This window comes from Diabrotica virgifera, chromosome 6 (assembly GCF_917563875.1).
Source record: "Diabrotica virgifera virgifera chromosome 6, PGI_DIABVI_V3a".
Classification (NCBI taxonomy): Eukaryota; Metazoa; Arthropoda; class Insecta; order Coleoptera; family Chrysomelidae; genus Diabrotica; species Diabrotica virgifera.
The window spans coordinates 36,795,641-36,811,322 of NC_065448.1; the positions used below are offsets into that span (position 1 = coordinate 36,795,641).

Here is a 15,682-nt window from a genome sequence, read left to right on the forward strand (position 1 = left end):
ACATCCAAATTAATATCCATGCAGCTTTGAATTATTACATTAAAAGCAAATAACGCCTCTCTGGTTCCTAGTCTTTTTCTGAACCCAAACTGACTCATTTGAAGAGTACAGGGGGAAACAAGGAATGTTACATTTTATACATACTGAGATAAACATCAATAAAGGTTTAATTCTTATGATATCTAAAAACTACTTAGGAGATTCTTAGCAGAATTCTAACAATTCTTAGCAGAATTCTAACAATTCTTAGCAGAATTCTAACAATTCTTATTATATAATCCTAATACAATATTAATCTATATTAACTTATTAATTTAATAATGCACAAAAAACTGCTATATTTTTGTTCAGTAGCGTGTGGACAATCCTGGTCCTTCGCCTGGATACAAATTCTCAAAAAATTTATATAGACTGATCTTTCTGGTTATTGTTCTGAATCGATACTCTAGTCCTAGTCGATAGTACTCAGTTTTTGCTACCACATGGCGAGAAAAGCCAAAATTCATGAAAAAGTGACATTCCTTGTTTTTACCCTGTACTCTTCATTTATTCTTTCAAGTTTTTTATTTATATTTAATATGCATAGGTATGCAATTACTTAAATAAGAGTTTTTAATAGACTGTAGATATGGAAATTATTGAAAAGAGTAGTAAAATGAAATTTTGAAAATTTATTTATGAGAACTTAGAAAACTAGGTACAGTATTTCTCATGATCATTTTTCAGTGCGTAACAAATGATAGGAAAAAGGGTAAGTCCGTGATAATACACATTTATGACATTTAGGGAGCGTTCAAGTATTACGTAATGCAATTTTTGAAGATTTTTGACTCCTCTCCCCCTATGTAACGCACCGTAACGTTTTTCTGTACCCCCCTCCCCCTACCTAAACGTTACGTAACACCCAAGTGGCCATTTGAACCTAAATGGAAAACGAGGTTGCGAAAAGTACCGGAAACTCGGTAAAAGAACTTTGTTATTATTTTAATCGCATTTGAGGTAATAGAGAGATATTGAATTTTTTGAATTTTTTGTGTGACACGGTGACAGGAAAATACAGCGTGTTTTATATGTTCGTTCATGGGTATTCTTTCATTTTTCCTACTGTACTAATTATTTACCTCGGCATATGTTTCCATTCTCTCTTCATTTAACCATGGAACATTTCTTAGATCTGTTAAAAGATGTACATGATTTTCAGTGATAAATGTAATCATATGATTAATAATTTGAGACATTGACTGTGGAGAAAGATTGAACAATGGTTGAAGATCTTTAAGCCGACTAGGATATGCAAGTCTTCTCAATAAAATACATAGACCCATAATTCCTAAAAACAAATATAAATAGGTACATATACTAAAAACACAATCAAGATGCACTAGAAATAAACAAACCAAGACACTTAAATGCTACAAGGAGCACTCCCGAATCATAATTTACACTGTATATACATTGTAAATCCCAAATCAAGTTTATATATATTATAAATAATGATTCGGGAGTGCTCGTCGTAGCATTTAAAGGCGGAGATACATATGCGCTCTGCGCGGTGTGCGAGCCGCTCGCGCGCAGCATGTTCGTCAGATTAGTACGTGTTTTCAAGTGGTGCACAAACGGCTCGCACACGGCGCACCACGATCTAAATTCTGTCGGTTTTTCAACAAACGCTTTGATGGTTCGCAATACGTATTTGGACGGGTTTGCGAGTGGTTTGTTGGTTTTGGCGCGCATGAGTTGAATATTTGTTAGTAATGGAATGGTCGGAACTGTAGGAAGGAAATATCTAACTTATTGATGTTTACCGTGGAAAATCATTATTGTAGGATCCTCAATAAAGAACCATATAATTTAGAAACAACTTAAATCCGATCTGAACGGAAATAGAAGATGAAATAAAAAAATGTACATGCGGACCTTTTTAAAAAATGTCAGTTCATTGTTGTACTAAAAATAACGTGTATTAAAAACAAGATTTACTATTTTATTTGGGCATAAGCCACAATTCGAGTTTGAAATCAAGTTTATTTGACCTTTCGCCTTTCACTTCGGAAATAGTTATCAATATCAAAAAAATATTCATAAGCAGATATATATTATGTGTCACCGGAAAGCGAAATAGGTAACGCACGACTTGGAGAACCTATAGTTTTCTAACTTCGTGTCTGGTGAAGCAACGCAGTTGAAACAAGCGGATATATTATAATTATGTCACCGGAAAGCGAAAAAGGTAAGGCACAACTTGGAAGACCCAATAGTTTTCTAACTTCGCTTCTGGTGAACCAACAGAGTTGGAACAAGCAGATATATTATAATTGGGTCACCGGAAAGCCAAAAAGGTAACGCACAACTTGGAAGACCCAATAGTTTTCTAACTTAGCTTCTGGTGAACCAACGGAGTTGGAACAAGTATATATGTTACAATTGTGTCGTCGGAAAGCGAAAAAGGTAACGCACATCTTGGAAGAGCCTATAGTTTCCTAACTTCGCTTCTGGTGAAGCAACTGAGTTGGAACAAGCAGATATATTATAATTGGGTCACCGGAAAGCCAAAAAGGTAACGCACAACTTGGAAGGCCCAATAGTTTTCTAACTTCGCTTCTGGTGAAGCAACGGAGTTGGAACAAGTATATATGTTACAATTGTGTCGTCGGAAAGCGAAAAAGGTAACGCACATCTTGGAAGAGCCTATAGTTTCCTAACTTCGCTTCTGGTGAAGCAACTGAGTTGGAACAAGCAGATATATTATAATTGGGTCACCGGAAAGCCAAAAGGGTAACGCACAACTTGGAAGGCCCAATAGTTTTCTAACTTCGCTTCTGGTGAAGCAACGGAGTTGGAACAAGTATATATGTTACAATTGTGTCGTCGGAAAGCGAAAAAGGTAACGCACATCTTGGAAGAGCCTATAGTTTCCTAACTTCGCTTCTGGTGAAGCAACTGAGTTGGAACAAGCAGATATATTATAATTGGGTCACCGGAAAGCCAAAAAGGTAACGCACAACTTGGAAGGCCCAATAGTTTTCTAACTTCGCTTCTGGTGAAGCAACGGAGTTGGAACAAGCAGATATATTATAATTGGGTCATCGGAAAGTCAAAAAGGTAACGCACAATTTGGAAGACCCAATAGTTTTCTAACTTCACTTCTGGTGAAGCAATGGAGTTAAAACACGCAGATATATTATAATTGGGTCACCGGAAAACGAAAAAGGTAACGCACAACTTGGAAGAGCCTATAGTTTCCTAACTTCGCTTCTGGTGAAGCAACTGAGTTGCAACAAGCAGATATATTATAATTGAGTCACCGGAAAGCCAAAAAGGTAACGCACAACTTGGAAGACCCAATAGTTTTCTAACTTCGCTTCTGGTGAAGCAACGGAGTTGAAACAAGCAGATATATTATAATTGGGTCACCGGAAAGCCAAAAAGGTACTATTGGACCTATTGGGTTGTGATTATTAGGTCCTAAAACCAAAAAAGTTAAGTAAAATTTTCCATTTTAGTGGGGACTTCCCATTTTGTAATTTAATTTTCCATTTCCAACAATCTTTTTACCGATTATAGCGCCATCTATCCATAATTCAAAAAAATGTTTCAAATAAAAATTGTTTATTTTTATACAAACAATCCAAATCTGCAATAAGAAACGGGGTCTACCATTTAAGATTTTAAAGTAACCCCCCACCTCACCTCCGTGGGGCGTCGTGTTTGGAACCATTCGATAGATTTTTCAAAAATATTGATAAGTATTTTGCAGTTTTTCGATATGATGTTTATTTTGCGAAAGATCGCGGGATTTGTATTTAAAATTTTAAATTTACCCCCCACCCCTCTCCTTGGGGTTCAAGTTTGGTATTTTTCGATAGATTTTTGAAAAATATTGAACACGTAGTTTTTAGTTTTTCAATCTGACGTTCATTTCGCGAAATATTCGCTTTTTTTTGTGAAACTTTTTGACTCACCCATTTCCGTAGCCCCGCTCAAATCGTCATATTTTTGAAATATAGACTCTTTTGCATGTACTTAACTTACCTTATCTTAATCTGACAATTTCGAGTATTTTTAAGGATAGATTTTTTTTCGGGCCCCCCTGAACGAACTCCCCTGTGTTAAGAGCCAATATATGGTGGAGGTACATCTGCAGGGTACCACGTTTCTCCCCATATGATAATCTGACGCGCTCGAGTAACTGCAAAAATCCCCGCTTGGGCTCCCCTACCATTATATTTGTGTTGCCGGGAAGCGAAAAGGGTAGTTCCCGAAATGTTCCCAAACTGTGGCTTATTCCACATAAAATAGTAAATTGCATAAGATGACACAAGAAAATAGTTTCAGAACAATACCAAAATAAGATGTAGTAGAAGTACAGGACAGAGACATGATTATCTACAATTACTAAACGTTCGTAAGTTTCCTCTGGATCGTCAAAATGAAAAATTTTAACGAACAATAACCGCACCACCAACGCGCGGCGCACACACAGCGCGGAGTTCGCGGCGCGGATATCTGTCTCCGCCTTAACGTGTCTTGGTTTGTTTATTTCTAGTACATCTTGATTGGTGATTTTAGTATAGGTAGATAACTCAAAAAGTAATTAAAAAAATAAATGCACTTACCAGTAACAGTGTTTCTAGTATCCGTATGAATAATATCTGGTATGCGTAAAGCATTTACCAATACAGGAATATCTTGCTTACTAAATCTGAAATTAGTTTTTACGTCTGCTTCTGACATATTTTCTAAATCAAATTCTTGATTTTGAGCCGGTAATATACGTTCTTCTCCCAGAATGTTATGCAAGATGAGAAACTCGATGTCTTCATCATTAGCATTGGCCAAAATGAGAGCTTCTAAGTCTTGATCCATTTTAAATTGCTTACAAATCAGAAAAACAACTAATTTAATCGAGCCGTAATACCGCAACCAAATATCTGTTAAGCAATATCTGTATTTATGAACTGTCTAAGAAATGTCAATTATGTCAAAATAGCGCGGTGTAAATAGTGCAACGTAGGCTGTGTTAAATTTGCAATATCTCTCTATTAATAAAAACTTACAATCATTATTCAGCCTTAAATGTCCACTGCTGAACATAGGCCTCCTCCCCTCGTTTCCAAACACGTCTATCCTGCGCCGCTCTCATCCAGTTTTTATTTAGCTTTCTTAAGTCGTCAGTCCATCTTGTATTGTAGGCGGTCGACCGACGTTTCTCTTGTCTTCTCTTGACCTCCATTCCAATAACCTTTTTGTCCGTCGCCCATCTGTCATTCTGGCAATGTGTCCTGCCCATCTCCACTTCAACCTGGCTAGCCTTTCGATGACGTCAGTCACCTTTGTTCTTCTCCTGATTTCTTCGATTTTGATTTTGTCGTGCAGAGTTATTCCTAACATTGACCGCTCCATTCTTCTCTGCGTTACTCTTAGTTTGGTAGCCGAGACTTTAGTTAAGGTAAGTGTTTCTGATCCGTACGTCAAGACTGGGAGGACGCACTGATCAAATGCCTTTCTCTTTAGGCATGTGGGCAACTCACTTTTAAAAGTTTTTCTCAGTTTTCCAAATGCTGCCCACCCAAGAACGATTCTTCTATTCAGTTCATGTGTCTGGTTATCCCTGCCAATCGTAATTTCATGTCCCATGACATGAAATATGTTCAAAACTTACAATAATAATCTTCTGTTATTAATTTTACATTTAAATTTACATTTTCCCTACTTGGCCCCATATCCTTAAATACATTTTTGGCTTCATTCTTTATTGTTCTTCTCATGCATTCTTCTATTTTATCTTTTTTATTAAAAGCTTAAAATAAAATAAAATATTTATTATTTCAACATTTTATTTTGCTTCATAAAAATTTTTGTATAACGAATAATATACGATGTTACCAGTAGTTTCGGAAAAATGGTGAAAAAAATGTGTAAAACTTTTTGTTCTTCGACGCCCTGTATCGTGAAAACGCATGCCGTTACAAAAATTATTTAGTAAGCAAACCCCAATTATTTTTTAATTTTTCACCTATCCTAGAGATCGTGTTACCTTTTTCTGAAACACCGTGTATATATATAATATAATAAGAAGGCACTTATGGAATAAAATTATTTCTGTCCTTGTTTTAAATAATTTTAAAAAACGCTGAGACCCGTAGATTTTCATATATATAAAATGTGTGCTTTTTAAACATAAATTTAAATGTACAGGGTGATTCATGCAAACCTAGCGTAGTCCATTATATTTAATTTTAATTAAACACCCTGTATATTTTTGTTTTTAGAAGCTGCTTAACAACCTCATCTCAGAAATGTGTATTATGTAGGGTCTATTATGAATAATGCAAGGTGAAATTTTGAAATTGTGTATAATTTTCGTCAAAATGTTAATCACATAAATCTTTGAAATTAATAATTCAGGAATCACACTTTAAATAAGGGTATTATTTTGTAAAATATCTATCAATGTTCTAAACTAAGTATCAATATAGTGGGTTTTGTATTTAATGCTTTTTATTTAAAGACATTTTTAAATAATTTGAAAATTTGCGTATTTAAAACAATAATGAATACCTACTGCTGAAAACGATACTGCATGTTATGGACTTCAGAAAACATACATGATTTATGAGCATGTAGTTCCCTCTGCAACCTCTTAATCCCATATGTATCTTTTCATCTTTTGTTGTGGAGAAAGGTCTAGCTAATTATTGCAAACACATGTTACAGTGCTTCACAAATTTTAAGATTTTTTCACTTGAATACCATTGTCCTGTTGTCGGAACATGAGCGGAGCGTGAGGGCAGGGTTGCCAGGTCAGTTTTGATTTCTTCAGTAGTTTTGCTTTCAAAATATCAGTAGCAATCAGTAGATTTTTTAAACCATGTATAATACCCTGTGTTAACGGCCACCTGTTAAAATTGGCCACCTTTACTAACGCCCAGTTTCTATACTAACGGCCAGTTTAAAAATTGTCCAAACCAATTATATTTATGTAGATTCCCTTACTTATGAACTGGTATCAACGACCACCTTTATATTACGCACGCGGCCAAATAAACTCATATTTTTAAAACCTTCATAATACTTTAGTTATAAAATACTAAAATACTGCAAAAAAAGCTACAACTTTACTGTAAAATAAGTTTATTTTAACGTTTTATTATTTATTTATTTATTTTACTTCAAAATAAACTCATCTTATTTGCTTCAGTGCTTATTCCCAACAAAAATATAAATTATAGAAATTAATTATTAATAATTTCTAATTAATAAATTAAAAACAAAGTACTGCTTATCTGATATTTAATTATTAAAATGAGCACCGCAAAGTCTAAATACCACAACTTAACAAAACACGCTCTGCAGTTATTGGAAATTGGAAGCAGAATATAAGAAAAGACAAAAGAAAAGACAAAAATTACCCATTTCATTTTTACCAAAATATAAAGTACCTACCTATCTATTCATCAGATAAACCGTAAACTCATAAATAACTCCGAGGGAACAGTTCCGGATATTGGAAACATAATATGACACATGGTCTATTCAAAACAAAACAATTCTCAAGGAAAGAGTCCCTTGTAAAGGCACTTGACATCATTTACCCTGAAAATCCTATGTCGCTAACTTTACCATCAAATATAATTTAGGTGAAGTGAAACGAAAGAAGAATGCGCTGTTGGATGTTGGGCTTTGGGTTGTATATGAATGAGAAATGGTTTATATTTGAGCAATGAATTTTTTTAGATTTTTCGGTATATTTTATACAGTTTTCAGTAGATAAGAAGATTGGAGTTTAAATCAGTAGGTTTTATACAGTTTTCAGTAGATCGCAGTTCAAATCAGTAGGTCTACTGAAAAATTGAGGGTGCAACATAATACAATTCAGGGGTCTATGTAAAACATAAAAAAAATTATGTAGTTTTTTTTATTTAAGTTAAAAAAGAATGTTACGTAACGCGCTGTTCGAACCCCCCTCCTCCCCATGTAACGCGCCGTAACGTTTTACAAGACCCCCTCCCCCCAAACTGCGTTACGTAATACTTGAACGCTCCCTTATTCTAACATGACATTTTAGTTAAATCTGACAGTTGTCACATCTTATTTTCAATTTGGAATAAAAACAAATCAAAAGTGTTTCTTGCATTTATAAAATGGTATTTTCTTTGATTTGTATAGTCTTATAAATTATACAGATTATATTTGTAATATTATTATCTAATTAGGGAATCCAACGATCTGTCAAACTATTCCAATATGTCTGGCGATTGGCATGCAATACATTGAAGGCATATGATAGTATAGTGTTATTTTAGTATTTTAAAGTAATTTTCGTATTTTATGTCCATGTAAGTATTGCTAAATACTTCTGTGACATAGTAACAAATATTGCTTACGTCAATAAACTTTAATAAGTAGTTAAAAAGTTTTAACTAAGTAATTTGGAAGATTGAAGAAAGCTAGGTTAACAAATTTTATGTTTTATAAGTTTAATAAAAAATAATATTGAGCATCCCTAAAATAGATTTTAGGTAAAATCATCGGGGTAATATATATTTTATTATTTTAGGTACGTAGTAATACCACATTGTATCTTAAATTTGAAATTTTAATTTAAATAAAGTATCCAATAAAATCGCTTGTGTGCAGTGTTGCCAGAGAAATTTTTGTAAATGCACCGGAATGACTGGAATAGTGACACAAAGTACTAAACCAACACATTTTGTACAAAAACTTAAAAAAACGTCGTTTAATATTATTTGAAGCAAATTTCTTATGTCACAAAATTTTAGGTTTTTACTTTAGGAGACTTTAGTATCAAAAGTTTGGTTGTTAATTGTATCAAATTGGTACAATTTTAACAACTCTGGCAACGCTGAATTGCCTGCCATACGTCCTGTCATTAAAAATCACGTGGTTTGGATTGCCTAATTAAAAAAAAATATTTTTTTATTATGGCGCCATCTATCGACAACTAGAATGACTAGAATAAATGTTATAAAAATGTCACCGACGAAATGTAATCACCGACGTGCCTTTTTTTCTGTCACATACAATTTAATGCGTTAGAAAGAAATCGAAAAACTGTGACGCACTGAAAGATGATCATGAGAAATACTGTATTTATTGTTTTTGGTATTTGGTATGTAAAATTTATGGAAGATATTATGCATAAGAAAATGGAATATATATACATTTTGTGTTTGCCTGAATAATAGTTATGACAAATACTTGAAAAATTCGAAATTGTGATGCATGGAAAATTCTTACCATGAAGTTGTTTGTGTTTATATGACTGGATATTTAAAATTCTTAGTTAAGTAAACAGCTTATTTTTGTACTAATTGAAGAGCAGTCAAGTTTTCAAGTCCATTTTTTAAAACAAATCAGTTAATTAGCCTGCGGAATGTTTTCAAAAAAACAACAAAACTCATCTTTTTTCATAATTAACTATTTAAATGGGAAATAAGCCACAATTAAATTGAAAAAAATAATTTTATTAACGTTTGGACGCCGTGTCCGGGTGTCGTTTTTAAAATATAAAATACTACTTTTTATAATTTAATATAAATGTATAATATAAAAATTCAGTAGTATTTTGTATTTTAACAACGACACCCGATTTGGGCGTCGAAACGTTAATACAATAATTTTTTCAACTTAATTGTGGGTTATTTCCCATCTAAATAGTTAATTATAAAAATGCCACAAGGAAATAGCTTCAGAACATCATCTTTTTTCTTTATTCAGGTGCAAAATTTAATATAATCATTATATAATTATTATCAATCTACACACACAGACAACTATTTATATGTACCTAGTATTACTCCAGGGTAATAAGCAGGAAATAGACCATGTTCGGGACACTCAAAGGTAGCTGACTACTTTTTTAGTTATTGTAGACCTATAGGAAGAAAACCTACCTGTTTCCTGCCTAGAGTTCGCGTCCGTTTTTTAATTATTAACAATTTAGTGCAAAAATCGCGATTTTTTTCGATTTTTTGCACCCCATTCAAAAGCAAATAGTTGACATAAAATTACCAAATTCAGTTTTTTAGAACATTGAAAAACCTTCAAAATGCCGATTTTCGAAAGTTAAAAAGTTAATTTGTTGTTACGCAAACTGCAAAATAAGTGAAAATCGTTATTTGTTAATACCTTTTACTGGAACTACCTTAGAACTTTAGTGTTTCACCCAAAGTCGGGTATTGGGGTATTTAACAAACCCTCAAAATTTGAGACCAATCCATTAATTAGTTTAAGAGTTATTCTAATTGTTTATCCCAGAGACCTTTATTTTGCAATAACATAAGACAGAAAATAATGAAGATAGGGCAATTCTGCGTATGCCAAATGAAAGTAGAAAACTGATGCTATCAAAATGTACTAAAAAAAAAGATAAAAAAATTATCTAATATAGTCAAAAATCCTAATGCCAAATTTGTGAAATTTTGTAGTTTATAAACATTTAGAATAACTTTAAAAATATTGTCCGTAGAAAGAATAATTTTACATATTAGAAAAGCTGGTATTTTCCACGAAGTTTTAAAAATGTAGTTCAATTGGTGACTAGTCGTGGTAAGTGAAGGAGGAGCTGGGAGCCGACAAATGCCGTTCAAAAACTAAAAAAGCGACTTAAAACTACTGTGTATCATTTTCTCTATCTCGGGATCTACTGAATATATTTTGATCGTTCTTTTTTTTTAATCTGTATGTAGTTTTTCTGTACATTACAAATATGCAATTTGTCTAGACATTTATTAACTAATAAACAGTCTAATTTGTTTAAACAACTTTTGAAAAGAGTCTTAATGCATTTGCCTAAGTTGTTATTTGTTCTGAAGTTGGTGTTATTCCTTTCTTTTTATGTGTTTGGCTATTTTTGTTGATATCTTGTCTGTATGTGTGATAGAGCAGAAGGTACTGGGTTTTTTCTGTGGTGGTGGGAAAACTAATTTCAGGGCTTTCTTGTGGAGTTTTTGGTTTAAAATTTTGTTGTTTATTCGTTGTACTCCTTGTTTGCTGCTATTTGCTTAATGATGTTCAATTCTATCTCGAAGTTATATTTTGACATGGGAATTTTTGTCAATCTATCTAGGATGGGATGATGAATTGTGTATAGTTGTGTCAGTATGGGTAGGTTTATGATGTTTGTTTTGCAATTTTAATTTTTACAATGGGAAATAAGCCACAATATTATTAAAAAATGATTTTTTATTAACGTTTCGACGCCCAAATCGGGTGCCGTTGTCAAAATACAAAATACTACTTAGTATTTTGTATTTTGACAACGGCACCCGATTTGGGCGTCGAAACGTTAATAAAAAATCATTTTTTAATAATATTGTGGCTTATTTCCCATTGTAAAAATTAAAATTGTAAAAATGCCACAAGAAAATAGCTTCAGAACAACGTTTGTTTTGCAGTCTGGTAATTGTTAAACTTAGAAAATTTATGGACTGATCCTGTTCTGTTTCTATTGTAAATTCAATATTACTATGGAGTGAATTAATGTATGATAAGAATTGCTTAAGTTGCCTGTTATTTCCTGTAAAGCCTGTTTTATTGTTAAATATTTAATTTGTAATAATATATTCTTTTTTTTTTCAGAATGGAAGAAATCTCAAAGCTTATAGAAAAAATAACAAGACAAGACAGTACTAACCAAAACAAACATATCAACCTGTTGTACAAAAAGATCAGCGAATTTAAACCCCAAGATAAACATGACACTGGCTGCTTGTTCGAGTACATCTTACCAAAAATATACGACCTCTTCCAAAGGGACATAGTCAAAAGAGATGTTCTATATCTATCTCTAATAGGAGCCCATAATGTTGACGTCCTGCAAATATTTCTTAAGTATCATGAAGCCACCTTGAACGCCAGTCTAGAAAATGCGACACGATTGTACGATTACTGTGTTTGTAAGAAGAAGCATTGGTTTAATGAGATTCTAACGACAGATAACTTATTTATTACAAATCAGAAAATACTGAACAAAATCTTAACCCTGCAGCTAATAGGTATTACCAATTCTAGTAAATTTGATACTCAACATGTTAAACGGCTGCTGGAGAATATCGACCAAGGGGATATTCAGCCATTTTGGAAAAAGTATTTTGTCGTTACTGAGTATTTCCTCAACATCATGGATTATGTAAAAAGCAACATAAGTTCCCTGAATGCACACGATGTCTTTTGTCACATCAATGAAAATGCTGCCCTCGAAACGTTTTCAAATTATCTACCACTTAAAAGTTCAAGTCTTGAACAAGCTCTTCAACTAGTCGTTCAGGAAGAAAATATTTTCGAAATAAAGAATCACCATTCTACACAATTTGAGGCCTTCATAATTTTAAGAAACTTATTTAACTGCATTACAAGAATACCGAATATTAACATTACTGACGAAGTTAGCGATATCAAGGAACGGTTATTGAAGATTCCAGATTTGTCTTTGCAGTTAGAACTATTAGAAAACATTTTTGTTACTATCTTCTTGGAAAGAAGTCATCTTTCCAACAAAGTTAATGAATCCAAAATGGTTTGCGAAGAAAAAGAAGTTAGGCTTCTACTTTTTTTGGTAAAAGAAGTTCTAGATGAGGTTAAGTTAAATAATACACCAGCAAAAGAGTCTGTCGAATATGCGAAGCTATCTCAGTTGAATAAGGTTGTCGCTGATACGATATGGAGAATGGAGCTTATAGGCGACATAAAGGGCAGTTCCAAATGTGAGAAGAATCTTTTGAAATATATGCTTTCCTCACCTGAATCTCTTATACAGATGTGTTTAGCTAGAAGTGACTTTGAGAGGGCATTTCAAGTTATTAAGGTAAGGTAACACTAGTTTTTTTAGCCAATATTTCATTTTTACTGTTAGTTCGTATTACTTTCAATGGCAGAATTAACTGGATATTTGATTCTTCCAAAAAAGGTAGTTAGGGGAGAGTCGGCTATTGGTGCGCACCTAAGGAAAATTCAGAATATTGCAAAAATTTAAAACATTTCAGTTTCCAACTTATTTGAAGATATACTTCAAGGATATAGGTATATTGATAAAGACCACATTCAGTTAATGGTTGAACAGTAGAACAGCGAGAGGCTAAATTTTCAATTGGTGTAACGCGCACAATTACCCGACGTATTCGACTAATGGTGCATAAATGTCGGATAATTGTGCGCAATAATAAAACTTAATGACCTTCGAAAATGTAGTTTATTGAACATAAAATATTAAAATCTACGGAAAAAGATAAACCAAGCTACAGATGCATCGCAGAATTCAAAACTATATCCGCATGGCAACATGGCATGAGCCCATTGATAACATATCGAACACGTTCCATACCTTGTCTTTTTTGCTACCGCTACCATCATCACAGAAGTTATTTGCAGCTCATACGAGATTGTCCAACTCATCATCATCACAAAGTTCACTTTCTGAAATCTCTTCGGAGTTGCTGTCTTCAAAAATCTTCCTTTTTGTACCTTTTTTGAATTTCGTGGTCTTCTCTTTGCCCCTTTGTCCATTTTGACGCTTGCATAAACGATATTGCCTTTCTTTTCTTTTTTTTAATTTCCATGTTAAGTTTCTCTGTTAGACGTTTCTGGTAATAACTGAGGTTTTTGTTTTTTTCCGGCAATTCTTTTTTGTCTGGAGTTGTTTCGAAAGCGGACTTAAATCCAAAATGCTGCTGCTGGATGTAGTTGGAACTGCAGCATCATTGTTTGTGTGGGATAGATCTGGCAGTTGCTAATTGATGACGCGACAATATAGTTTTTACAATTTTATTAAATAGAAGATTAGAAACAATGATGCGCACAATTACCTGACACGCCATTAGCTGACTCCCCCCTAAAAATTCCCTAATAATGCTTTTTTGGTTTTCCTCTGCTCTTTGCTTCTTTTTGCTATTTTGGCTTTCCTCTACTTTTTAACTGCCCAACATTGCAATGGAAGTTCCATAGTGACCGATCAATTAAAGTGATAAATTTTACTGATCTCATAAGAATTCTAAAAATGGCAAAAATCGCGCACCGTTTATTTATTTAACAGCTTTATTAAAACTGACTTCATTTGCGACAAAATGCAAAAATTACATGAGAAACTGCACTCTTCACCTTTAAAAAATATTTGATTTTTGTCAAGTTGACACTTTTAGCTAAAAAATTGATTTCGCACGCGTAACTGACATTAAAAATCGCCGGCCGCTTCAAGCGTTGTTTCTGAGGGAACGGTTTATTCTACACAAAAAGTGCTAATAAACATTTTTGTTTAAAATTATCTCCGCTACATTTCTTGCTTGAAACATTTTTTTCTATGGCATACAGATTCTTGATAAATCGACGTTTTCCTTCCCCTCCCCCTAGGAGTGGGGGTTTTAGAGGAAGCCCGGAGGTAAGAACAGCAAACCTTTTTGCATTTATTTTGTGGTCTCAAAATTGATATTCACAGCAAAATTCAGTTCGCCAAGCTTTACATATATCCCAAGACGTTTGCAATATAAAATCAGGATTGAATAGCGTTCATTTGACTTTTTGACTTAGCGTTCATCTCATATTTTTGTGTTTTTGAATCCGCTCTCTAACCTATTAAAAAGTGGCTAAATACGCTAAAATTGCCTTTTCGACAAAAAACACTCGCCTAGTGTGACATAGGTAGTGACATGTTTTATAGAATTTTCCTTTCAGTTTCATCGGAATTTTTCTGTCACATAACACCTCAATTGTTTCTTTCCACTTCATATGTCGCCTTTATATCTTAATCTATTGCATGTCTATTAACTATTTTTAATGGGAAATAAGCCACAATTATAATAATAGTAATAAGCCGTTGGTATTTTGACAACGGCATCCGATTTGGACGTCGAAACGTTAATAAAATAATTTTTTTTAGTAAAATTGTGGCTTATTTCCCATTAAAAATAGTTAATTATAAAAATGCCACAAGAAAATAGTTTCAGAACAACATACATGTATTATTTTCTCATTACTCTGTAATATCAATCCTATAAAAAAATAGCTACTTAAAACTATTTAAAAAACATACCAGGAAATGTAATCGTTGTCGGTCTTATCAGCCCATTATTAGCGATATTCGCATATTTGTAACATTTCTAAAACGCACTTAGCAATCGGTTTAAAACCTTTTATTTTATATGTAAATAGTTATTTATGATATAAGTGTTAAAAGTACACGTTTAAGGCACGCATGTGAAAGTTTGCAGAATGAGCGATAGCGAGTTCTGCAATTCGCATATCATACAATATTTTTTCTACAAACGTAATTACAGGACAATATCCACAAAAACTTTTACTTGAACTTGACTGACATTCCAATTTTATATTTTTTTGACATTACATCAAAATTGCATATACGGTCAATACGAACTGCAGTGCCTCAAAATTTTTTTAAAGCATTAGTGCCTTAAAGTAGCATTTTTAACGCTCGTATGGAGTGCTAAAAATTGCATTTTTAACACGGTTGTAGAAAAATGTTATTTAAAGTAATGGAAACAACGTATAACCCAGCCTATAAAAATTGGAAAAATACAGACCCGCAATATTATAGAAAGATCAGCTTATTAAGTACAGCTTCAAAACTAATTATTTAAAAAAATTGCAGGAGAAATGTCATAGAGTGCCATGAATGAAGAACAGCAATGATTATTATATAGGATAAAAC

At 33.1% G+C, this 15,682-nt stretch overlaps 2 protein-coding genes across 2 annotated transcripts in view; one reads left to right on the forward strand and one right to left on the reverse strand.

Moving 5' to 3' along the window:
- The window catches only part of LOC126885868 (zinc finger FYVE domain-containing protein 26 homolog), a 95,941-nt gene that overhangs the window by 6,394 nt on the left and 73,865 nt on the right, over positions 1 to 15,682 (forward strand). Inside the window, exon 2 of the mRNA XM_050652640.1 lies at positions 11,605 to 12,829. Coding sequence (XP_050508597.1) covers positions 11,606 to 12,829 — 1,224 coding nt within the window. The 5' untranslated portion in view covers position 11,605. The remainder of the gene's footprint in view (positions 1 to 11,604; positions 12,830 to 15,682) is intronic.
- Positions 1,110 to 4,928, reverse strand: LOC126886054 (uncharacterized). Its single transcript, XM_050652893.1, has 2 exons — positions 4,617 to 4,928; positions 1,110 to 1,330 (listed from the first exon to the last, which is right to left on the reverse strand). Exons 1-2 carry the CDS (start codon positions 4,864 to 4,866, stop codon positions 1,110 to 1,112), a joined length of 471 nt encoding a protein of 156 aa, XP_050508850.1. The 5' UTR covers positions 4,867 to 4,928.